This window comes from Staurois parvus, unplaced genomic scaffold, assembly GCF_062004578.1.
Source record: "Staurois parvus isolate SC_StPar_1 unplaced genomic scaffold, SC_StPar_1.0 ptg000458l, whole genome shotgun sequence".
In the NCBI taxonomy this organism is placed as follows: domain Eukaryota; kingdom Metazoa; phylum Chordata; class Amphibia; order Anura; family Ranidae; genus Staurois; species Staurois parvus.
In genome coordinates, this window is record NW_028318254.1 from 3,844,846 (window position 1) to 3,870,354 (window position 25,509).

Sequence of the window (25,509 nt, forward strand, 5' to 3'; positions counted from 1 at the left end):
TTTACTTCAACCATTACAGGGCTGGTTAAGCAAACATTCCCTCCCATTCGCAGCACATTTTATTTTTGGGCAGAGCAGCCTGACTTCTCTTGGCCTGTGATCTATTTCCTGATGTCAGACAAGGCAATTCATCTGAACACAGAGTTATGCGGCCATGTTTGTGTCTGGATGTTGTGTACTGATAGCGGCTCCATGGCTGTCACTGGCTGTCTCTGTACACTCTGATTAGACACAGCATGATAATACACCTGAGATAGATCCGCGATATTTCAGAGTATCATCTCTGCGCTGTCTGTATTCTGATTCTCCCGGCTCTCTGCTGATTTTATCTCCTCATACATCACCTCTATTGTCGTCTCACATTTAAATAACACAAGTGCTGCCATTATTCCCTACGCGGTGTCTGCATTCAGCATCTGTGCTGGGAATGCACACCGGGTCACATGTCATTGTTAAAGGGACTTTACCAGTGAAAATATATCCAGACTTATTCACCCCTCCTCCAAAGGATGCCATACTTCCCATTAATCTCTACATATTACTCTATTGTGAAGATAAATGTCCCTCAGTAGGCCTCCAAAAACACACATTCTTGCATTTCATTTCCTTTAAGGAATGTTAACTCTAAACTCCAGGCAATGCTGAACTCCAGGTGAACAGCCAAAAAACAGCAGAAATACTTCACACGTTTTACCTGCCAATTGATTTGTATTTGTGTCCATCCAGTTTTGAGATTTACACCGCTGTGCCAAATAGCTAAGTTCTGTCTGGTAGGACGGGAGACCTGCAATTTCTCTGCTGCAGTTCAGTAACACTTACAGGTCTTGTCTCTCCCCCTGCCTGTGACTGGGCAGTGAAAGGAGAAGCAGCAGACTGAAGAGCTAGCTCACCTCTCTGTCACTCTGCTGTGCATTCTATCAACACATTCTTTAATACAGCATAACTCATTGGCTTCTTTGCTGCCCCCCTCCTACCTCTTCTTTTTTTTTTTCTTTCACTCATTTCTGCAGTAGAAAGCAAGTGGCTTCTAATAAGTCAAATTCAGGTACTAACACTGCTGGGATTTAAAGCTGAAGGCAAAATATCTGCTTATATTTTGCCTTTACAGGCTCTTCTCTCCCCCCTCATCAACATGCTGATTACCTTTCTGTTCCATACCTTAAGATTCAGTGATGTCATCACTGGGTCTCTGTGTTACTCTGCAACGCAGGCAGATCATTGCTGATGGAAGGAGCCGGCAGGGTGCTGCACATAGCTTTTTGAAAACCTGACAGCACCCTGTAAACATGTATAAATGATTACAGAGATGCCTTAATTTATGAGGATTTCAGCTTGTTATATTGTATAAAGTAAGATTTATATACCGTCATGGCCAAAAATATTGGCACCCTGCATTTCTACTTCTTAGCCCAGAAAATTGTTGCAATTACAAATGTTTCGGCATTCCCATGTCTGTTTCTTTTGTTTGTATTGGTATGACACAAAAAAGTGAAGAAACAAAAAGCCAAATCTGACACATTCCACGCAAAACACCCAAAATGGATTGGAGAAAATGATTCCCCTCAATTTAATATTTGGTAGCACACCCCTTGGAAAAAAAATAACTGAAATCAATCGCTTCCTGTAACCATCAAGTTCTTACACCTCTACTGGAAGTTTGGAAGACGCTTCTTTCACCAACTGCTCCAGACTGCTCCAGTCTCTCAGATTGGAAGGGCTCCTTTTCTCAACTGCTGTTTTTAGTTCTCTCCACAGGAGCTCTATGGGATGGAGATCTGGACTCATTGCTGGCCAGTTCAGTCCTCTCCAGCGCTTTGTCTGAAAACATTTCTGGGTGCTTTTTGACATGTGCTTTGGGTCGTTGTCCTGCTGTAAGACCCATGACCTCTGACGGAGACCCAACTTTCTGACACTGGGCCCTATATTAAATCCCAGAATTGTTTGGTAGTCCTCATATTTCATAATGCCACGCACCCGGTCAAGACATCCAGTGCCTGAAGCAGCAAAACAATCCCAAAACATCAGTGACCCCCCACCATGTGTGACTGTAGGGACTGTATTCTTTTCTTTAAGGGCCTCATTGCTCTTTCTGAAAGCAGTAGAATGATGGGCTTTACCAAAAAGCTGTCATTTTGTTTGGTCTGTCCACAGCACATTCTGCCAAAAGTGTTTTGGCAAACTCCAATCTGGTTTTTTTATGTTTCTGTGTCAGCAGTGGGGCCCTTCTGGGTCTCCTGCCATAGCATCCCTTTTTCATTCAGATGGCGACGTATAGTGCGAGGTGACACAGTTGTACCTTGTGCCTGAAAGTCAGCTTCAATCTGTCTGGAAGTTGATCGAGGTTCTTCATCCACCATTCAAACAATCCTTTACTGCAATCTTTGATCAAGTTTTCTCTTTCACCCATGTCCAGGGAGATTAGCTACAGTGCCATGGGCTGTAGTCTTCTTGACAATGTTGCACACAGTGGACACAGGAACATTAAGATCTGTTAATTGATACAGGTGAGTTTAATTACAAATTACAGGAGCATCACAAACTTGGAATGCAACTATTTCTTACAATTTTGAGATGGTGCCAATAATTCTGTCCATTCCATTTTTGGGGTTTTACATGGAATGTGTCAGATTTGGCCTTTTATTTCTCCACTTTTTTGTGTCATACCAATACAAACAGAAGAAATAAACATGAGAATGCCTAGACAACAGCAATTTTCCTGGGCAAAGTGGTGCATTATCTGACAGAAAGGCTTGGGAGCCAATATTTTTGGCCGTGACTGTATATTGTGTGTGTGTATGTATATGTGTGTGTATGTATGTATATATATATATATATATATATATATATGAATGTATGTGTGTATGTATGTGTATATATATATATATATATATATATATATATATATATATATATATATATAAAAAACACAGACACACAAGGTTCTCAGACATTGGTTAGTGTAAAAAAAAATTTCTTGACCGTGTTATTTGCTTCCTCCCGGTAGATTGTGGTGAATGCCATTGTCGACACATTGAAAACGGCATTTCCCCGATCAGAGCCACAGAGCCTGACTGATGAGCTGAGTGAGAATGAGGTGGATGGCAAATCTCAGAATGACAAGAAAAGCACCAAGTGAGTATCCCAGTGCCACATACCTATGTGACACCTCTACAGTCCACCAGTACAAGAGCATGCAGCTGATGGTGGTCTCATGGCTTCTCTCTTTTCACACAAACGCTTTTAGTACATTGCAGAGCAGCTGGTATTTTATTCTTAAAGTGTCACTAAACCCAGTCCAAAAATTAAAATATAATATTCTGTACCTTCATAAGTAGTCCTCTAAATACCGTCAGATAGCAATGAGGGATTGCATATACTGAAATATGTATTAAATCTCTGCTCAGTTGACTTACTTTATGAGGGTGGCTACACTGGCTCTACATGTTCCTGCTGTACAGGATGTAGCCACCTTCCTCTGCACAGTCCCACTACAGGCTACATGCTGACACAACCCACGTCACTATGTAAAAGACCTTTGTAGTGTCAAATCCAGCCCATTCATCACTGCCACACCCACACATAAATGCGTTGCAGTATGCTAGCGCATTGAATCTTGGGAGTTGTAGTGCAAGGAGAGCATGTGAATACCATAAATTGCGTGCACTGCTCATACCTCAAAACTGGAGATTCAGAAGAAGCTCTTCTGTGGATAGAGCTGTGACAATATAATAATGATGCTGGAAAAGAAAAAGCTAATTAAATATCATTACTGATTATACTCGGATGTGATGTTTAGGATATCATTATGGATTGTTCATGGAAGTTAATTTTTAAGCTGGAGGGTGTAGTCACACTTGAATTTCATGGATAGGGGCAAATTCACACTGTTTGTCAGTGAAATTGCATTGCAGCTGGAGCGATTCCGCACTCCAGTCTCTCTGCATTGGCGGCTGGTTGGGGGCACTGTGGTGTGCAATTTAGTGCATTGCAATGTCCTTTTTTTTTTTTTTTTTTTTTTTTTTTTGTACCAGCTTTATTTTAAGTGTACAAAACCTACACTTCATTCACTACAGTGTGAGGCAGTGCAATGCCCTGCACTACCTGACATTGTAATGCGATTCGGGCCGGTGTGTTGCAATAAAATGCAGCATTTCTAGGCTACGTTGCAGTGTGAATGGGACACATAGGAAACAGTTGTTTCCTGTGTGTCCCTGGTGTGACCGCACATAGTGTCAATTGGCCCTAAATGATAGTTGGTGAATCATACACTGTCATTGTTGCCAGCATAGGTGATCTGCAATCCTAAATTGTATTTAAATGTTGATACTCTTGACTGTGTGTATTATTATTGTATTATAAAGCTAACCAAAGATGGGTCAGTTTTGCTTTGTTTTTGTTTAACCAACAGGTTGAACAAAAAAAAAACTGTTCCGATTTCCCCATCTACACATTTAGATGCCACTATGGCATTGTATTCTGACAGCGGGAAGAATTTCCCGCCGTCAGATTACACACATCAGCACTGCAGACTATAGTCTGTAGGGCTGATTGAGAGGAAATTTTCGAACACATAACAGCTTACCATATGCAAGGGTCAGTCCGATCTCAAAGAGAAGTATGGCCAAAGCTATGGTAAAAAAAGATGCTAGTGCCTTAAAAAAATAAATAAATATATATATGCATTTTTTTTCTCTCCCACAATGTAGCAGTTCCTCAATCTGAAATAATATTTGGGTATTTTGAGACTGTAATGAAAAATGTGATCCATCTTCCCTTTGTCAGCCAGGGGTTGGTGAAGGGGAGAGAAAGGAGTGGCTACATTGCATGGGTGCCTGTGGGTGACATGACCACTCCAGGGTTTACCAGCCACCGTCAAATGTTCTCTCCTCTCCCCTGTATCTGCTGCTGGATGACACATGAGTGGACTGGGTGGCCTGAATATAGGTAAGTATGTACAGCTTTCTTAGCACAGGTGTTAGGAGTGGGGGGCTTATCTTTAAAGAAATTGTAAAGGTAGGTTTTTTTTTTTTACCTTCACACATTTATGCATGAAGGTAAAATAACCTTCAGCATTTTGCTTCCCTCACAGCCCCCCTAATACTCGCCTGAACCTCTCTCGATCCAGCGATGTGCACGAGAGCCTCGGCTGTCCCGGAACTCCTTCTTCTCATTGGCTGAGAAAGCAGTGGGAGCCATTGGCTCAATCAAAGCCAGTGAGCTGATTGAGGGGGGAGAGGCCGAGCCGCAGGTCTAGGTGTCATCTGGACATATAGCTGGCCTTGAGAGCGAGCACACACCAGTGCCCCTATAGCAAGCAGCTTGCTATTGGGGGCACGGGTTAAGGGGGAGGAGTCAGGAATGCCAGCAGGGGACCTGAGAAGAGGAGGATCCAGGCTGTGTAGGTAATTATGACATATTGTTTTTTTTCAAAAAAGCTGAACCTGAACCGATAGTTTTAAATGGAATTTCCACTAAATACAGACCTCGTATAGAAAATCTCAATAAGTTTTTTTTCAAGACATTTGTCCTTAACCTTTGCAAAAGGTATAACAAAATGCCCATATGAGGAGGGACTGCTATAAGAGAGTGTTAAGGAGATAGGTTACTCCCAAGGGTTGCAGCAAAATGGCTAAAATCTCCTAGATGTAAAAAAAAAAAAAAATGTATGCAACAAATGCAGTTTTCCCAACAATGCAATATTGGGTATAGTGACATTCACGAGGGCTTCTGAAATCCTTGAATATTTGAGATACTGGCTCTAAGCAGAAGTCTTTCTACCTGGCAGATATGAAATCCCCCTGTTGTACGGACATGGCAGCATGTTGAGTGTCACATACCCAGCTTTGTAACCCATGGGAGTCCATCATTGGGCACAGCCAATATACACGTTCCCACTGAGTTGTCATCTGTTCCGTACATGTGATATCCAATATTAGAGTCTCAAAATTCGAAGCACGAGAAGGAACAGCACAGATTGCAACAAGACTGAAGCTTGTGATGATGAATATTTTTTCCGTTTAACATCTTCCAGACAATTGTGCTGGTTGTAAACAGTGACAGAGCCTGGCCACCCGCCAGTCATTAACCGCTGAGACCCGTTCCTGGCGCCAGGCCCAAAGCGGCACGTACAACTATACAAGAAATAAAGTGCTGTGTTCATCTGTCACTGACACAATTGAGACTCGACTGCTGGAGATCTGGCGTCCTGTCAGGAGATCTCCTGAAGGCTGTGTAAGCCAAACCTCCCGGGGTTTCATCACGCCATCGAGCTGCTGCGCTCTAATAGACTTTTGCCTTACTTATGTGTTTATTAAATTCTCGCCATTATCTCAGAATGGACCAGTCTCAAGCTTTCATATTTGTGGTTCCTAGACAAGACACAGTTCAGTGTGTATCTCTATTATCTGTTTACCTATCAATCTATTTATCACAGGTTTTCATTGTTCAATCTTGGGCACTGTACAGGTCAGCCACCAGCGTACTAACAACCGCTGACATCATTGGTTGAAAAGGAGGACATCAGGCACCTGCACAGAAATCTTGTTCGCCCCCCCCCCACACTCCTGTCAGCACTGGGGTCACATTATTTGCGAGGGGGAGAAAAAATAAGGAAGGAAGAATGCTGGCATACTAGTCAGTACCAGTGGGCTAAAGTGTATTAGCTTTCAAAGAATAAATCACCTCTAATGTTACATGTCTGGATGCTACTGCAATGTGCAAAAATACTGGTTGACTTTCTAACATTTTAGAATGGGGTGCCTCGAGATTTTCCATAATTTTAAAGGGTGCCTTGACTGGAAAAAGGTTGAGAAACACTGTTTTAGACAGTAATTGTAACCTATATACAGAACTGGGATAAGCCGAGGCAGGAGAGGCACCTGCTTTGGGTGCCATGTTGAGAAGAGCTTCTCTTGCCTCCACAGCACCCATAACATCTTGTGCACTGTGCAGTGCTGGGCTGTCAAACTGACAGCTTGGTTCTGCAGATTACACTGACAGAGTTAGTGACAGCCACTCTCTCTATATCAGAAGCCCTGATGGCCTTCTTGATGGACAAAGCATAGAAGACCAGCTGTCAATGTGATGTTTGAGCGCCGCTGATTACTCTAATATTATGAGACTGACTCTCCCGTTATTCTGCAAGGCTGGGCTGTCACACTGCCAAACAGGTCTTTCATTCTTTTGACCTTCAAGAAACATAGGAAATATTAAATGTTTTGGTTATACCACCACCTACAGGAGTATTGGACACTGGCAAGCAAAAAAACATGTAGGCTGGCCTAGAATAATCTCCCCCCCCCCACAACCCCCAAATACTAGCATGCTCCTGGTTTTTATTAGGATCCTTGGAGGTTGGATGTCCTTTCTTCAGCTTTTTTTTTTTTTTTTTAACTCTCCAACAGTTTTCTCTGTTAGAGCTAAGCTCTTAAATGTTTGGTATCTGATCCATCGGTCCTCAGCCTGGACTTTGTAGTGTTTAGTCTAAACCCCCCTGCATTGACTGTTCAGCTGTTGGACGGATAGCCTGGAATTGGTCACTGGGCGCAGAGTTAAGTGTGTAGGGTGCTTTCCACAGTCCATTCTGCTAAAAAGTTAGCTAAAGAGTGCTTTTAAATTTCAGAGCTGCTGGAATAGCCTCACTGCTTGCCCTGACTCACTTTGTAACTGGGCTGTTTCCTGAGGTTTTCACCATAGAAGGAGATAATGCTGCAAGATGGAGCACTGATTTCATTCCCTGACGGGAGTGTGTTCAGCTCGCACATTTTATGCTCTCATTCCCACAAAGGAAGCATCTCCCTGCTGCTGCTCCTGCACATGGAGCCACGTGGAACTTTGATGCATTCCTGCTGCTCACCTACAAGGAATTGGTCACCTCATGGCCTTCCGACCCTCACCTATCAGTTGTCCTGATATTCTGGTCCCTGAGGCCATGTCTCCTACTCTGAGCTTTAAGTTGCCTTACCACCATGCCGTCACAACATGTCTGATTCTAGACATGGGGGGTATGATTGGCGATAGGTTTCGCTGTACCAGTTACCCCCAGCTTACACGCTGCTACTGGCTCCAACCTCTACAACCTAGAATCCTGTTGGCCTCCTAAAGTCTATTATTTCTTTTGAGTCTTCCTTAGCTCCGTTGGGTATGGCCAGTTCTTCTGCCCTCTCGGCTGAGGTTATTACTACAGTCATGTAAGATTTGATGGCCCAAATCACAGTTATTTGCTGACTCTGACTGCAGGGGCCACAAGTGTCTTCTGTATCTTCTGCAGATTCTTTAACTGTTTTTTTTTCTGAGGCATTGGCAGCCTGTGAGCCATCAGCTGCTGAGAATCTGATTCTGAGTCATTCCAGTCTTTACCTGAGGAGCTTGCCTCTGAGGAGTTCCTGTCCTTTGCCACTACTCCCAAGTTAAAAGAAATTATTTCTGCATTTAATGATGCGATACGCACCACTCTGAACTTTAGAGGATTAGCGTGTTGCTTCCACCAGTGCTCGCTCGTGTCTTGGGTACTTTAGCCTCTAAAACCACAAAGACTTTCCTAGTGCAGTATACCTGCTGATCTCAGTCCTCCTCTTTGGAGCATAACATCCTTCAGACGGCTGTTGCTTCCACTTTGTTTTAATACCACTAACAGTTGACCGTGGAATATTTAGTAGCAAGGAAATGTCATGGATGGACTTATTGCACAGGTGGCAACCTATCATGGTACCACGCTTAAATTCACTGAGCTCCTGAGAGCGACCCATTCTTTCACAAATGTTTGTAGAAGCAGTCTGCATGCCTAGGTGCTTGATTTTATACACCTGTGACCATGGAGGTGATTGGAACTCCAGAATCCAATGATGTGGAGGGGTGTCCCAATACTTTTGGCAATAGTGTGTGTGTATTTTTTTTTTATATTTAATTCCCAGAATGGACTATAAAAAACAAATGTCTGCTTACCTATACACTAGTGCCTGTTGTCACCTTCAAAGTAGTCTTCATGCCAAGCAACACACTTTTCTAGACAACTGTGCCACTGCTGTAAACATTCCTGATATTTGTTTTCCAGAACGTTGTGCAGTATCTTTGTTGCAGCATGCTGTATGTCCTGAATGTCATCAAATCTGTGTCCTTTTTAAGGTATTTTTTAATTTTGGAAACAGCCAAAAGTCGCAGGGTGCCAAGTCAGTGGAATAAGGTGGTTGGTCAAGTTTTGGAATTGATTTTCTGGGCAAGGAACGCTCAAACACTTAACACATCTTGTACAGGATTATTGTCGTGGTGGAGAATCCACATATAAAGCCAGAGTTCCGGTCTTTTCCTCTGAACAGATTCCTGTTCGCCGAAATTTACATCCATCCTTTGCATTTTTAGCTGCCCTCTTCTTGCATCATCATGACATCTTCCCACCTCTTTTTAAACTGCCTATGCCATTCAAGAACACTTGATTTCTTCATGGAATGTTCACTATAAGCCTGTTGTAACAGAGCTAAAGTTTCACTCGCACGTTTGCCAATTTTCATGTAAAATTTGATTTTGCTGATCCAGAATATGTCAGAACATTCCAGTGCGAATGGCTGTGTGTCTCACCACCATGGGGCTACACTGTGGGCATTCCAGGAATTAAAATGTCACACCTCATAAATGCTGTGTATATATAACATCCAAAAGAGGTATACTGTAGAGTCAGAACGGTCTGGATAAAAGCGCACAGATGTGTCCCAAAGGAAATAAGTGAATGGTATATGTCAACTGTGATTGGTGGGGAAAAAACTCACTGCTGCCATGGTAAAAACACATTGGTTTGTGGAAAGTATGAACAAAACTACACGGCGCCTGGCTCCTGTTCATACTGTAGAGGCACTCACAGGTCTGGCAGAAGAAATAGATCAACGCAGCAACATTTTATTGTCAATGTTTCGATGGAGCACAATCCAACTTTCTCCATTAAAATGTTGACAATAAAATGCTGCACCTTTCATTTGTCTCCTGTGAGTGCCTCTATACCTCTTTTGGATTTATATGGATTTCTTTGTGTGGGTAAGTACCTGGGCATTTATCTCACAAAAAGAGTGCAGTGGTTACTCTTCTAAATACACACACACACACTATAGTGCTCAGCATAAATGAGTACACCCCAACAGATTTGTCAGGAAACCTTTACTTTCCTTTCAGAATCAACATTTTCTATCGGACACTGTACTAGAAAATCCTCCCACAAATGTGGGCCATTGATTGCAAACAATATTTGTTAATTTGAACACAAAGTATTTTTCCTAACAAATTCATTTAAGACCATTTTGCTTTAATGAATACAACCCTAATGAAAGTCTTAGGAGTAAAGCTAAATTTTAGACAACAAAATCCTAATTAACAGGAATTCAACCATTAAACCGGTGTCCAGCATACAGTTAATTATAAAAGGGCATTACTTAAAGAAAACCCCTTCCAATTTTATGCTGTTAGCAATGGCACCACAAGCAAGAGAAATGTCACAAGGCCTGAGAAAGTAATTTTTTTTTCTTTACACAAGAAAGGTGAAGGCTACAAGAAGAACAGCAAAGCGTTACTTATCAGTCAGAATATTGGAGCAAAAGTGATACAAAAAGTTAACAAAGATGGAACTGCAACCATCTCAGAGATGTCCAGACCATCCACGGAAGTTAACATCTTGACATGAGTGTCTTCTGATGAGAAGTGTTGAAAGAAAATTGCAATACAAGTTCACTGCAGTTAGCTAAAGAAGTAGAAAGCCAAACTGGGGTGATTGTTTCCTGTGACACAATACGGTGTACACTGCAGAGGAATGACATGCATGGGTGTCATCGACGAAGAAAGCCTCTCCTAAAGCCCATGCACAAAAAAGCCCGACTAGAATTTGCCAGGGGCAAGGCTGAAAAAGAAGACTACTGGGACTCTGTACTTTGGAGTAATGATACCAAAATAAATGTTTTTGGAACTGATGGCTTCAAAACTGTATGGCGTTCCAAAGCTGAGGAGTACAAAGAAAAATGCATGGTGCCTACAGTGAAATATGATGATGGCAGTGTCCTTCTGTGGGGCTGCATGAGTGCTGCTGGTGTCGGGAGCTGCATTTCATTGATGGTATCATGAATTCACAGATGTACTGCTCTATAATGAAAGAGAAGATGCTACCATCACTCCGTGCCCTTGTTTGTCGTGCACTTTTCCAGCATGACAATGATCCAAAACACACATCTAAGGCCACTGTTGTATTTCTGAAGAAGAACAGGGTGAAAGTGATTCAGTGGCCAAATATGTCTCCTGATCTGAACCCAATCGAACACCTATGGGGAATTCTGAAGAAACAAGTTGAGCATCACTCTCCATCCAGCATCCAGGCTCTAAAAGAGGTCGTTCTTGAAGAATGGAAAAAGATCGATGTTGCATTGTCGCCAACTTGTTCATTCCATGCCTAGAAGACTTGGTGCTGTCTTTACAAATCATGGAGGTCATACAAAATACTAGATGCAGTAGTTTTTTCTTGTGGGGTGTATTCATTTTTGCATAAACTAATTGAGTAAAATTGAAGATTATGTAATCTAAGTTATATTATTAACCTTACTTTAATGTAATAAGCTAAACAAATGTTCTATAAAACTGTCAAAATTTTGGAAATTGTTCTTGTGCTCATTGAGATATTGATTAAAATCTTACTTCTCAAAAGGGGTGTATGCATTTATGCTGAGGTGTGTGTGTGTGTGTGTGTGTTTATTTTTATATATATATATATATATATATATATATATATATATATATATATATATATATATATATATATATATATCATGGAGCTTCTTGTTTTACATTTTCCTAGATTAAATTGTTGGCAGCCAAGCCGTCCCAGAGAAAGACAGCCGCGTCATCACATCATAGTACATGATAGAATAATGAGGAATACAGATGATCTTCCAAAATAGATTAATGAGATGACACCAGTGGAAATATAACTGTGACTGCAACTGAATCTGATCCTATCAGGGGACAATTCGGTGAATAAATTGCAGTATTAAATCGCGGATCTGTATCGCTGGCATTACAAGCGTTATTACACTGCATGTCTACTGTAATTGAATATACCTATGGCTGAGGATTTTCAATTTCAAATCCAAATGAGAGACGGGATTGGTCTGGAGGGAGGTTGATTGAGTAATTTTATATTTTTTTTTTTCTTGGTTTTGTTTTAAGATGAATTGATAATCTTCTGACTGCAGAGTCTAATCTGTTAATCAATTGAATAGCAATTTTTGCAGAATATTCTCCCGTTTTAGGGGAAACTCTAGTTTGTCCTTCTGGAGAGCCCCAGATGTCCTGGAAGAGACATCACCCGACCCTTGCAGCATCTATAACAACTGGGCGTTGATCGGGTCGGCTATCCTTAGGGGTTGATGATGGGTGATCACTGATTTTGGAATTGTTGATCACCACATATCAGTTTTCTATGCAAGTGGATGGTGACCTTTCCCTTTCCTCTGGAGAAGATGGAAGTGTTAGCCACAGCTTTACTTCTGAGGAAGGATGGCAAGTCTCACAGGAGGATCCCTGCAGGGTTGAAGATGGACTGAAGTCCCTGCAGCTGTCCTTCTCACGGAGATGTCTGGCTTACTATGTGTGGAATGTAGAAAACTGAGCAATCAGCAAAGGAAGTCAAAGCAATGCTGATTTAATTGGCCCCTGATGGTTGATATGTATCAGTGTCTTAGAAGTCAGACTTGATGGTGCTTGCTATGCTCCCCATTCACCAGAACCCTCCACAAAGCATCCTAATTTCGTTTAGTGCTTATACACTAACATTTTTTTCCCCTTTCTGTGGCAAAATGGCAGTGATCCTGATCAGAGTGGAGTATTTGTCAAGTATACAATGTTTTTTAAAATGTTGGTTGGCACAAAAGTGATATTTCAATTGCAGCTGGAGTCTGAAGGACCCATTGGTGAGATCTTCCACCATAGTTCTGTGCTGTGTTCTCAACAACATAGGAGTGTTCCTCTGCCTCTTGTTAAATGATCAAATGGCCTTGAAGTACGCTGATTGGCCTCTGGCCTTTTTCTATAAGACAGCAGCTGTCTGTTGACAACATTCCTAGATTTAAGTGAACATTTCGGAAGTGCTTTCAGAAAAAAACATTGATGCAGAGTAAGCTTTCTCAACCTTTTTACTGTGGAGGAACCCTTGCCAAAAAGATTGAGATCTCATTAATTGGGAGCAGGGCTCATTACATGGCACACATCAGGGCAGATTATGGGGCACACTATATGGACACATTACATGAGGCACACAGCACAAGCATGGCATATTACAGGGCCGGTTTCATATGCAAAGCATGGCAGGGAAGCAGCTAGGATCTTTCCTCTTGTGGGGCGCTATTCCCCGCTGGCCCCTCCTCTGTTCTTGTCCATCCCAGGTGATGTCACATACAAGCACCTTGATGGACAGGAGGCAACAACAGGGAACAGTGGAGAACCCTTGTTTGCCGATACTGTTCTGCATGTGGGGGTTGCGATCTTCCCATCAGTTGCCTGTGACTGATGAGTAGATTGCGACGGAACCCCTGGGGACCCCAATTGAGAAACTATGATGTAGATGTAGATCTCGAAACAAAGATGGCAGATTTTATCATGGTGGAGTTAGGCGCATAGGAGTATTGTAGCCAGTTTTTGTCATGATACATGTGGATTCCATCATGCTCCCTGTGTTTAAAGCTACGCTTTATTTTCAGAGATGAAAATAACCGGCAACTTCTAGTAGGCACAGTGCATTATTTTTGGCAGAAGAAGGCTGGACAAGGATGTTTCCTTCCTTTTGTCACTCCAATTTCACCACTTTTAATTTAGCATAAACATCACAAAATCAGTTTTGAATGTTTTTATATACTGGACGTAATTCAGCATCAAACAGGACAAAATGCATCAATTTCACCAATCCTAATAACTGGCTCCTTCAATATTGGTGACTGTGACGCAGCACAATGATCAGCGATAGCGACATATCCAGCTCTCGCTCTGTCCTTTGGCTCTCGGCTGACATTTTCCAGCTTGCTTCACTGCTGCAGATTTTCCGCGTTTTTGTTGCGCTTATTATCTCAAACAAAGCGATCAATTACCATGAATGATGCTGAAAACATTCACCGTGTCTGTCCATCTGTCTGTCCGCGGTGGAATATTCCTGGCAGGGAAGTGCATTATGCAGCCTCTGTGCTGAGAGGATATAATTATACTGAATATTCTCCACATTAAATGCCTCTTATTGTCCATTATCTGCCCATTATTCAGTGGAAATGAGAGCTCCCAGTAAAGTCCTTGATCTTCATACTTTACTTAAAACTAATAAAGAGAGAAAAAAATCACGTACGTGCAGAATTTAGAAAGTCCATTTGTGTGCAGCATACAGACATTTGTGTGCTGGCAGTGCCCTCTGCTGGAGGAGACTCATCCCAACCATCCCACAGTACTGCCCTGTGTGGCATTATGGGCGCACGTATTCTGGCACAAAGTACATCAGCTTGTAGAATTAGCTGTAGGAGTCATTAGCACATCACATTTCAAATATACATAACAGTAGGTACATTTGTTTTAAGTGCTATGATGTACACCTCCATTCAGCAGTTTGGATGCACTTGAAGGGGAAATAAACTTTTAAAGCCCAACTACGGGAAATGTAAAAATCATCCCCTGCAGTGGGGCTGCAAGAGTTTACTGCTTGTTTAGTCTACGGCAGAGATTTTTTGCGATTTAACTTACCTGATCCTTTGCTCCCCTGGCAGATGATACTCCTCCACGCTAGTTTTGGTAAGTATCTGCTCCCACTTCCAGTGGGATCACCTCAGCGATTCCACCAGACATTTAGAACCCCCCTCCCGCCCGCAATCTTCTGGGACACATCCCAGGTTTCAGAAGGCTGTGAGACCATACACACAGTGCAGCTCGTGCGTGCGCAATGGGAAGAAGGCTGTGAAGCCACAAGGAGTCTGCTTCCCACATTAAACATCGGAACCCAAAGACCAGTGAAGAACCATCTCAGGTGAGGACGGTGCTGGATCCCTGGACAGGTAAGTGCCTTTTTTTTTTTTTTTTTTAAATCAGCATCAACAGTATTTGTATCTGCTGACTTTTAATTTTTTTCAGTCAAAGTGAAGAACCACTTTAAGATTTTTGAGATTGGAGCAAATATGAGACTGAAGAACCATCACAGTATTAAATCACATAAAGGCATGAAATGAGATACCATACAATAAGTATCCTTTGAGGCAAAGAAGACCTTGTAAGTTGGTATACGTCATCTGTAATTCTGTAATAGGTCCCATTAGTATTACCAAGAGTATAATGGAGACCCCTGCTTTTGGTTTTGATGATGTCAGGACCTTAGACTGCTGGAGCATGATTTAGAAGAAGTTGTGGGGACCAGTTTATCAGTATGGACCAGCAGTGGATTAGTTTATTTTCTTTGTCCCAAAACAAGCAGTTAAAGGATAGGTTCACCTTTAGTAACATGTTCCATGTTACAACCATATTTAGGGTGTAACATTACTAAATTACCTGTCGCCACCCTGATCCAATCCCCCATTGTGATAGTGGATGGGGGATCTTTTCCCTGCATCCGCTGTCACAATTCAACAATAGCACGGGCTTGCAGACCTCCTCCCACAGGGCCGTGCCATTCATTCACAAAGTTCTGCGAATGAACGAACTACAACTACCATCTTCCATTGCGGCAGACAGCTTGTAGCTCTCAAGGAACTGTGAGGGCACTAGGGGGCGCTCTGGTAGTTCATTGAGTCTTCCTGGACTCCAGTAACTACCTGCCCATATCAGAGGTATGGGTGGACAGCTATGCTAGTCTGCAGAGGCCGGACATTGCACACATGATCTGCTGATCACGGGTTTACAAGATCCTAAGAAACAAAATGCAGTTTTTTTTTTCCTTACCTGCAAATAAGTGATTTTTATTATTTTTTTTAAAAAAGATGAACTTATCCTTTAACCCTCGCAGTGTGGGTGCAGCTCCACCGCAAGGGATCATTTTTAATTTTTTTGGACTTTAAAATGAGAAGGTAGGTTTTTTGGTAAAAGCAAATTTTATACAATTCTTATGATAAAAAAAAAATTATTTTCCTGCTAGCAATCATATAACATCACACAGCACTGATGAGGAAGGAGTGGATGCAAGAAGCTTGGATCAAAAAGAAAAAGCCTTTGTGATCCTGAGGTAAAACTGGCATATACAGTATATGGAACATATATGAACCCCCCCCCCCCCCCCCCATCCTATGTACATGTTCAACACAAGCTACCCTATACTTGGAAAGTAGTTTTCACATACTTAGCTAAAAACCCTTTAAAGACTATAAATCCCTTGTGCCGAACCTGCAGTTTGTGGGCTGCATGTGGCCCTTTGGTACATGATGCGTGGCCCTCGGATCTACAGCAGTTTGTAGTGAGAATATTGATTAAGGTATTAGCACTGATCTCTACTATCCTCATATCATGTTTCAAACTTCATTTCGTCTTCCGCAGCATATCCCCAGCCAAAAATGGCCATGTCCACACTCTCTGACCCTCATTTCCTCTAAGTTCTACAGTCTGGTCCTCTGTGATGTCAGGGCCGCATCTGAGACTCCCTTTAGCTCATATGTCGACAACCACTGGTATAAATTGTCTGTAAACCAAACCTAGCACTTGGGGAGGCTAAAAATCCCTATGGACCCCTCTCTGATGCTTACATTGTCAGTGGGAAACCTTCTCCAGGATTGATTAAAAGTTATTGGCTGATGGATTGGACAGATTCACTTTAAATCTTTGTGCTGCCTACACAGTCACGGCTGTATGAAATTCACAGGTAATCTGATATCCTGTCAGGAAGGATTTTTTTGTGTTTGAAGGATGATCTTTTAAGTTAGGGGAGTCATGTATGTAATCAATATCAGTAGAGTCTCAGTAACAATCTCTGTTTGTTGTCAGGTCTCGTCTGCGTTTCCCATCCAGTAAAATCGCCCCGGTCCTGAGCTCATGTGACATCCAGGAGAAAATCCTGTACTCCGTCCGGGAGGGCAGCACGGTGAGACCACATAGGACATTACATATATGAAACCGCTCCAGGAGCTTGTTTCCTCATATTACTTCTAAGGTGAAGATATATTCTGTACAGCACTTTATAAGGACTTTTCAGTCACCTATGCCAAAACTTTTCTGGGAATTTATTTTAATGGAGATAGAGGCATAACTAGAATCTTCAGTGTCCCAGTGCAAGCAACAATAAAGGGCCCCCCTGACCCCCAGCTGGGGCCCCCGTCTGTGGCAGAACACCAGGGTCCAGGCGTTAGTGTGACCTTTGTGACCCTGGTACTTCTGCCACTGGTATCAATAATTTTTGTTAATATACAATTTTTTGTATAAATTTATTTTTTTTATTATTTTTTTAAATTTTTATTTTTTTTTACAGGCCTTCAGTTTGGGCACTGGTGACCTAGACTTTCAACAGAATCACCAGAGGCTGCAGGCAGATCTCAGGAATGTGATGGTGAATTTTTGCAGATGTAACAAGATTTCATTTGTACATGCACAAAGATGGCATTAAAACATACATAATCATTTCTATGCATGTACAATTGAAGTCTTGTGAGATTTTGTATTTTACACTGAGATTTGCATGCATCCTCTGGTGATACAGGCTTCCCGGGAAGACACTGACTATGTCACCACGGCCTGAACGGAGCTGAATAGAGTCAGTGCTTTATTAAATAAATGCTGAAGTTTTAATGACCTTTTACTTTATTTTTTAAAAAGGTGATTAGGATGACAGAGAAGATTTCTCCAATGTGGGCGGGAGGGGGGGTGAAAGGGCCTCTGTAAATATGTATGGACTGGTCCTGTACAGACTTTCTGTAAGTGTGTGAAGGGAGCAGTGTTGGCGTTGCTGATAGCAGTCAGCTGTGATACCTGTTTGTTGTAACCTGCAGCAGGAAGATGACAGCCTTCCAACACCATCTGAGCATATTGAGCTGACACCACACACCGATCTGTGTACAGAGTAACCGCACTTCTGCTCCAGTCTTGGCCCTGAACAGAATTACAAAACTGAAAATTAAAGTGTTAATTCCGTTCTAATTTTCATTCTGCTGTCTTGTTTAGATGATTTCCTTTTTGCATTTCAAAGGCCCCAAAATTGCATAAAAATGTCATGAAAACATCCATACGTGCATTTTTAAAAGGTCATTCAACACAGAAATGCCAAATTTCCATCCACAGTCCTGACCCTGCAGATACACACCATGGAATCCCCCTCCTCCTGCTTTGTTGCATTCCGCATATTCTCAAATAATCTAAAGATACAACAGGGATGCTGGGAACTGCGCATAGTTTGCCATGTTGAGTATGGATCTGGTAGATCCATTTCTTCTCCTTTCTTCAGTGTGTATTTCATACATTTAATTTTTTTTATACTTTTTATAGACACACAAATTATTTTTTTTTCTTCCTCTAACTAATAGCACATAAAAAGGGGGTGCCTGTCCCCTGCAATGTGTTGGCTGTATGTTCTTGTTCAATTCAGATCTTAAATGAACTTCCAAACTAGATGGCCGTTTTTACTAGGCATCTCAACCATCATTAGGTATGGAGACCTTTTGTATTGTTAGATATTTTAACCTGAGAAAATCTCACCACTAGAGTCATAGAGGTTTAACCTTGATTTCACTGTTTAGTTTTCATCTAATGGGGTTGATCCTTTACATTCTATTCCATACATTACATGTTTTAAAAATGCAGATGAAAGCTTATTAAGGAAAGAAAATATTTATTTATTATTTATTTCAGGTACTTATATAGCGTTGTCAATTTACGCAGCTCTTTACATATATATTGTACATTCCCATCAGTCCCTGACCCTCAAGGAGCGTACAATCTAAAGTAGAATGTCATACTCATAATTTTCTTCTCCGAGAATAGATGCAGGCACTACCTCCTCCCCCTTATCATCCATTGTCCCTACCCCCTATCCACCTCTGAACACTGACCCTTGTCTTCATTCTCTAACCTCCTCCCAGTACTGCCCCTTCTAGAATATAATTTAGAGTATAATTTTATGATTAACTAATGGAATTAGGTAATGATAACTAGGAAGGCAGTAAAATAGATCCCCATGCAGCCAGCAACAATAGACCCTCCAGCAACAATAGATAGATAGTTCTAGCAACAATCAATCCCCCCAGCAACAACTGATCCTCCACCTGCAAAAATGGGTCCACCTCAACAACAGTAGATCCTACACCAGCATCAGTAGATATACCCCATCAGAAACAGTAGACACTCCAGCAGCCAGAAACACTAGACCTCTCCTGTAACAGTAAATCACCCCAACAATAATAGACCTCCCCCAGCAACATAAGACCCCTTTACCAACACTACACTTCCCCAGTGACAATAGACCCTCCAGCATGCCCAAGCACCCCTTGCCAGTACATACATTTAGTGCTGAAGATGCTAGGACTGCGTACCACCGTGTTTCCGCTTGAGAAAAAAAACCTGGTCATGCTATTTTATGAGGAAAGACTAGAAAGACGCTTAAGAGAGGATTTGATAGCAATATACAAATCTTTATACAAGGACTGTATCATTGGGAGACAATGATTTGATGTTTGCTTTCAAGAGAAGTGGTTCAATCTTAACCACTAGCCTACTGGGCACTTTTACCCCCTCCCTGCCCAGGACAATTTTCAGCTTTCAGCACTGTCGCACTTTGAATGACAATTGTGTGGTCATACAACACTGTACCCATATGATATTTTTATAATTTTTTTCACACAAATAGAGCTTTGGTGGTATTTAATTACCACAGTTTTTTTTTTTTTTTTGCACTATAAACAAAAATAGAGGGGAAATTTTTGAAAAAAAAAAAGGTTTTCTTTATTTCTCTTACAAAATTTAGCGAACAAGTCATTTTTCTCCTTCACTGATGTGCGTTGATGAAGCTGCACTGATAGGCAGCACTGATGGGGTGGCACTGATAGGCTGCACTGATGAGGCGGCACTGATAGGCGGCAATGATAGGCATCACTGCTGGGCACTGATGGGCAGCACTGTTGGGCACTTTTGGGGCTGCACTTATAATCAGTGCAGATGTCTTCTTTGACAGTTGCAAGTTATCGGCAGTACTTTCCTCACGGTGTGACCGCTTGTGGAAAGTACTGCCGATAACTGGCAAGTGTATTTAGAAGATGATCAGCTGTGATTAGATACAGCTGATCACGTGGTAAAAGGCCGCCATGATTGGCCTTTTACCATGTCATGTGATCAGCTGTGTCCAAAGGACACAGTGATCATAGACAGCGCCGAGTGAGTGCTGCTGAGGGGTGTGTTCTGGGAGGATGTCATATGACGCCCTCCTAGAACTGGACGACCGTGCTGTAGCCATCATTCAGCTATAGCACGGTAAGGAAGTGGTTAGCCTATGTAAGGGGTTCTTTACTGTTAGAGCAGTAAGGATGTGGAACACCCTTTGACAGTTGGTGGTGTCAGTGAGAAGTGTAGATAAATTCCAAAAACTATAAAAAAAAAGGTTTCTTAGCGAAAACAATATAAAAGGATATTGAAAATGTAGTCACATGAACACACTCACACATTGAACTGGATGGACAGGTGTCTTTGTCAACCTGATGTGGGCTACTCCTTTGTTATTTCTTCATCAATTAAGCAGGTGAAAGTTCTGGAGTTGATTTTAAGTGTGTTATTTGCATTTGTAATCTATTGCTGTGAACCTACATCATGCATTCAAAGGAGCTGTCCATGCAAGTGAAACAGGCCATTGTAAGGCTTCAAAAACAAAACAAATTCATCAGAGAGATAGCAGCAAAATTAGGAGTTGCCAAATCAACAGTTTTGTACATTCTGAGGAATGAAGAACGCACTGGGCAGCTCAGCAACATAAAAAAGGCATGGACGTCCACGGAAGACAACACTGGTGGATGATCGCAGGATCCTCTCTATGGTAAAAAAACCATGGACACTCCATGGACACTCTCCAGGAGGTGGGCGTTTCATTGTCAAAGTCTAAATTTAAGAGAAGACTTCACGAGAGCAAACACAGAGGGTTCACCACAAGGTGCAAACCGTTCATAAGCCTGAAGAATAGAAAAGCCAGATTAGACTTTGCCAAAAAAAATCTAAAAAAGCCAGACCAGTTCTGGAAAAGCATTCTTTGGACAGATGAAACTAAGATTAATCTGTACCAGAATGACGGGAAGAAAAAAGTGTGGAGAAGGCTTGGAACAGCTCATGATCCAAAGCACACAACGTCATCTGTAAAACATGGAGGCAGTGTGCTGGCATGGGCATGCCTGGCATCCAGTGGCACTGGGTCATTGGTGTTTATTGATGATGTGACTGCAGAATTCATCCGGCTGCTTCTGTCTTCTGTGTTTACTGATATACTGTCAGCCCAGATTCAGCCAAATGCAGCAAAGTTGATTGGATGGTAGATGGACAATGATCCAAAACACACTGCAAAAGCAACCCAGGAGCTTTTGAAGGGAAAGAAGTAGAATATTCTGTAATGACCAAGTCAGTCACCTGATCCCAACCCAATTGAGCATGCATTTCACTTGAAGGAAAAACAAAAGGCAGAAAGACCCAGAAACAAAGAACAACTAAAGACAACTGCAGTTAGAGCCTGGCAAAGCATCAGAAAGGAGGAAACCCAGTCTTTGGTAATGTCCATGGTTTCCAGACTTCAGGCAGTCATTGCCAGTAAAGGATTCTCAACAAAAAATATTAAAAATTAACATTTTATTTATAATTATATTAATTTGTCCAATTACATTTGAGCCCCTGAAAATGGAGGGACTGTGTATAAAAATAGTTGCAGTTCCTAAAATGTGTACTTGATATTTATGTTCAACCCCTTGAATTAAAGCTGAAAGTCTGCACTTCAAATTCATTTGGATTGTTTCGTTTTGATATATTCTGGTGGCATACAGATCCAAAAGTATGAAAATCGTGCCTGTGTCCAAATATATATGGGCCTAACTGTGTGTGTGTAATATGTGTGTATGTATATACAGTGAGGAACAGAAGTATTTGAACACCCTGCAATTTTGCAAGTTCTCCCACTTAGAAATCATGGAGGGGTCTGAAATTCACATTGTAGGTGCATTCCCACTCTGAGAGACAGAATTAAAAAAAGAAATTCAGGAAATCACATTTTATGATTTTTAAAGAATGTATTTGTCTTGCACTGCTGAACATAAGTATTTGAACACTTGAGAAAATCAGTGTTAATATTTGATACAGAAGCCTTTGTTTGCATTTACAGAGGTCAAACGTTTCCTGTAGTTCTTGACCAGGTTTGCACACACTGCAACAGGGATTTTGGCCCACTCCTCCACACAGATCTCCTCTAGATCTGTCAGGTTTCGGGGCTGTCGCTGAGCAACACGGAGTTTCAGCTCCCTCCAAAGATGTTCTATTGGATTTAGGTCTGGAGACTGGCTAGGCCACTCCAGAACCTTGATATGCTTCTTACGGAGCCACTCCTTGGTTCTCCTGGCTGTGTGCTTCGGGTCGTTGTCATGTTGGAAGACCCAGCCACGACCCATCTTCAATGCTATGACTGAGGGAAGGAGCCACTCCTTGGTTCTCCTGGCTGTGTGCTTCGGGTCGTTGTCATGTTGGAAGACCCAGCCACAACTCATCTTCAATGCTCTGACTGAGGGAAGGAGGTTGTTGCTCAAAATCTCACAATAAATGGCCCCTCTCATCCTCTCCTTTGATACAGTCGTCCTGTCCCCTTCGCAGAACAGCACTCCCAAAGCATGATGTTACCATCCCCATGCTTCACAGTAGGGATGGTGTTCTTGGGATGCAACTCATCCTTCTTTTTCCTCCAAACACGACGAGTGAAGTTTAGACAAAAAAGTTCTACTTTGGTCTCATCTGACCACATGACTTTCTCCCATGCCTCCTCTAGATCATCCAGATGGTCATTGGCAAACTTCAGACGGGCCTGGACATGTGATGACTTGAGCACGGGAATCTTCTGTGCAATGCATGATTTGAAACCATGACGGCGTAGTGTTCTACCGACAGTGACCTTTGAAACTGTGGTCCTAGCTCTCTTCATGTCATTGACCAGCTCCTCCCTTGTAGTTCTGTGCTGATTTCTCACCTTTCTTATCAGTGATACCCCACGAGGTGAGATCTTGCATGGAGCCCCAGTCCGAGGGAGACTGACAATCGTCTTTAGCCTCTTCCATTTTCTAACAATTAATCCAACAGTTGATCTATTTTCACCAAGCTGCTTGGCAATTGCCCCATAGCCCTTTCCAGCCTTGTGGAGGTCCACAATTTTGTTTCTGGTGTCTTTTGACAGCTTTTTGGTCTTGCCCATGGTAGTAGTTGGTGTCTGACTGTGGGGTGGACAGGTGTCTTTAAAGAGCTCAGACAGGTGCTACTAACTTAGATTAATGAGTGAAGTAGAGGTGGACTTTTTAAAGGCACAGTAACAGGTCTTTGAGAGCCAGAATTCTTGCTGTTTCTTAGTTGTTCAAATACTTATGTTCAGCAGTGCAAGACAAATAAATTCTTTAAAAATCATACAATGTGATTTCCTGAATTTGTTTTTTTAATTCTGTCTCTCAGAGTGGGAATGCACCTACAATGTGAATTTCAGACCCCTCCATGATTTCTAAGTGGGAGAACTTGCAAAATCGCAGGGTGTTCAAATACTTCTGTTCCTCACTGTGTATATGTGTGTGTGTGTATGTATAATATACAGTGGGGATCGAAAGTTTGGGCACCCCAGCTAAAAATTTGTATTAATGTGCATAAAGAAGCCAAGGAAAGATGGAAAAATCTCCAAAAGGTATCAAATTACAGATTAGACATTCTTCTAATATGTCAACAAAAGTTAGATTTTATTTCCATCATTTACACTTTCAAAATAACAGAAAACAAAAAAATGGCGTCTGCAAAAGTTTGGGCACCCTGCAGAGTTAATATCTTGTACTGCCCCCTTTGGCAAGTATCACAGCTTGTAAACGCTTTTTGTAGCCAGCCAAGAGTCTTTCAATTCTTGTTTGAGGTATCTTTGCCCATTCTTCCTTACAAAAGTCTTCCAGTTCTTTGAGATTTCTGGGCTGTCTGTCACGCACTGCTCTTTTAAGGTCTATCCATAGATTTTCAATTATGTTGAGGTCAGGAGATTGTGAAGGCCATGGCAAAACCTTCAGTTTACGCCTCTTGATGTAATCCCCCGTGGATTTCGAGGTGTGTTTAGGATCATTATCCATTTGTAGAAGCCATCCTCTCTTTAACTTCAGCTTTTTCACAGATGGCATCAAGTTACCATCCAAAATTTGCTGAAATTTTATTGAATCCATTTTTCCTTCTACTCGTGAGATGTTCCCTGTGCCACTGGCTGCAACACAACCGCAAAGCATGATTGATCCAACCCCATGCTTAACAGTTGGACAGAGGTTCTTTTCATTAAATTCTGTGCCCCTTCTTCTCCAAACTTACCTTTGCGCATTCCGGTCAAAAAGTTCAATTTTAACCTCATCGGTCCACAGAACTTGTTTCCAAAATGCATCAGGCTTGTCTATATGTTCATTTGCAAAGTTCAAACGATGATTTTTGTGGCGAGGACGTAGAAGAGGTTTTCTTCTGATGACTCTTCCATGAAGACCATATTTGTACAAGTATCTCTTTATAGTGGAATAGTGTACCACAACTCCAGTGTCTGCCAGATCTTTCTGGAGGGATCGTGCAGTCAAACGTGGGTTTTGAATTGTTTTTCTCACAATCCTGCGAGCTGTTCTGTCTGATATTTTTCTTGGTCTTCCAGATCTTGCTTTAACTTCCACTGTTCCTGATGACTGCCATTCTTAATTTCATTCCGAACAGAGGATATTGACATCTGAAAACGCTTTGCTATCTTCTTATAGCCTTCTCTAGCTTTGTGAGCATCAACTATTTTCAGTTTCAGTTTTCTAGACAACTGCTTAGAAGAACCCATGGTGCTGATTGTTGGGGCAAGGTCAGATGAGTCTGGGCATTTAAAACCTTTGAGATTGACATCACCTGGTCTTCCCAGACGATGATTGAGAACAATCCATGACACTGGCAGGTCTCAGCTTTGCAAAGGGGGCAGTGCATGCTATAAATTCTGCAGGGTGCCCAAACTTTTGCAGACGTCATTTTTTGTTTTCTGTTATTTTGAAAGTGTAAATGATGGAAATAAAATCTAACTTTTGTTGACATATTATAAGAATGTCTAACCTGTAATTTTATGCCTTTTGGAGATTTTTCCATCTTTCCTTGGCTTCTTTATGCACATTAATACAAACTTTTAGCCAGGGTGCCCAAACTTTCGATCCCCACTGTATGTATGTATGTATGTATGTATGTGTATATATATATATATATATATATCTATATATATATATATATATATATCTATATCTCTTTTACTGCTCAGTCAGGGAAAAAGCTGCAGAATGGAAGAGGAAGGTGAGATAT

The 25,509-nt window shown here is 41.7% G+C and overlaps 1 protein-coding gene across 7 annotated transcripts in view; it reads left to right on the plus strand.

Annotated features, from left to right (window-relative positions):
- LOC149452869 (sorting nexin-19-like) overlaps positions 1 to 25,255 on the plus strand; it is a 46,485-nt gene extending 21,230 nt beyond the window's left edge. For 2 of the 7 annotated variants that reach the window (XM_089688905.1, XM_089688910.1), the window contains exons 6-9: positions 3,005 to 3,132; positions 16,121 to 16,207; positions 16,960 to 17,056; positions 17,958 to 18,111. In XM_089688905.1, coding sequence (XP_089545031.1) covers positions 3,005 to 3,132; positions 16,121 to 16,207; positions 16,960 to 17,056; positions 17,958 to 18,032 — 387 coding nt within the window. In that variant the 3' untranslated portion in view covers positions 18,033 to 18,111. The other 5 variants (XR_016314824.1, XM_089688906.1, XM_089688909.1 and 2 more) reach the window with 5 other exon arrangements.
- The last annotated feature ends 254 nt before the right edge of the window (positions 25,256 to 25,509 follow it).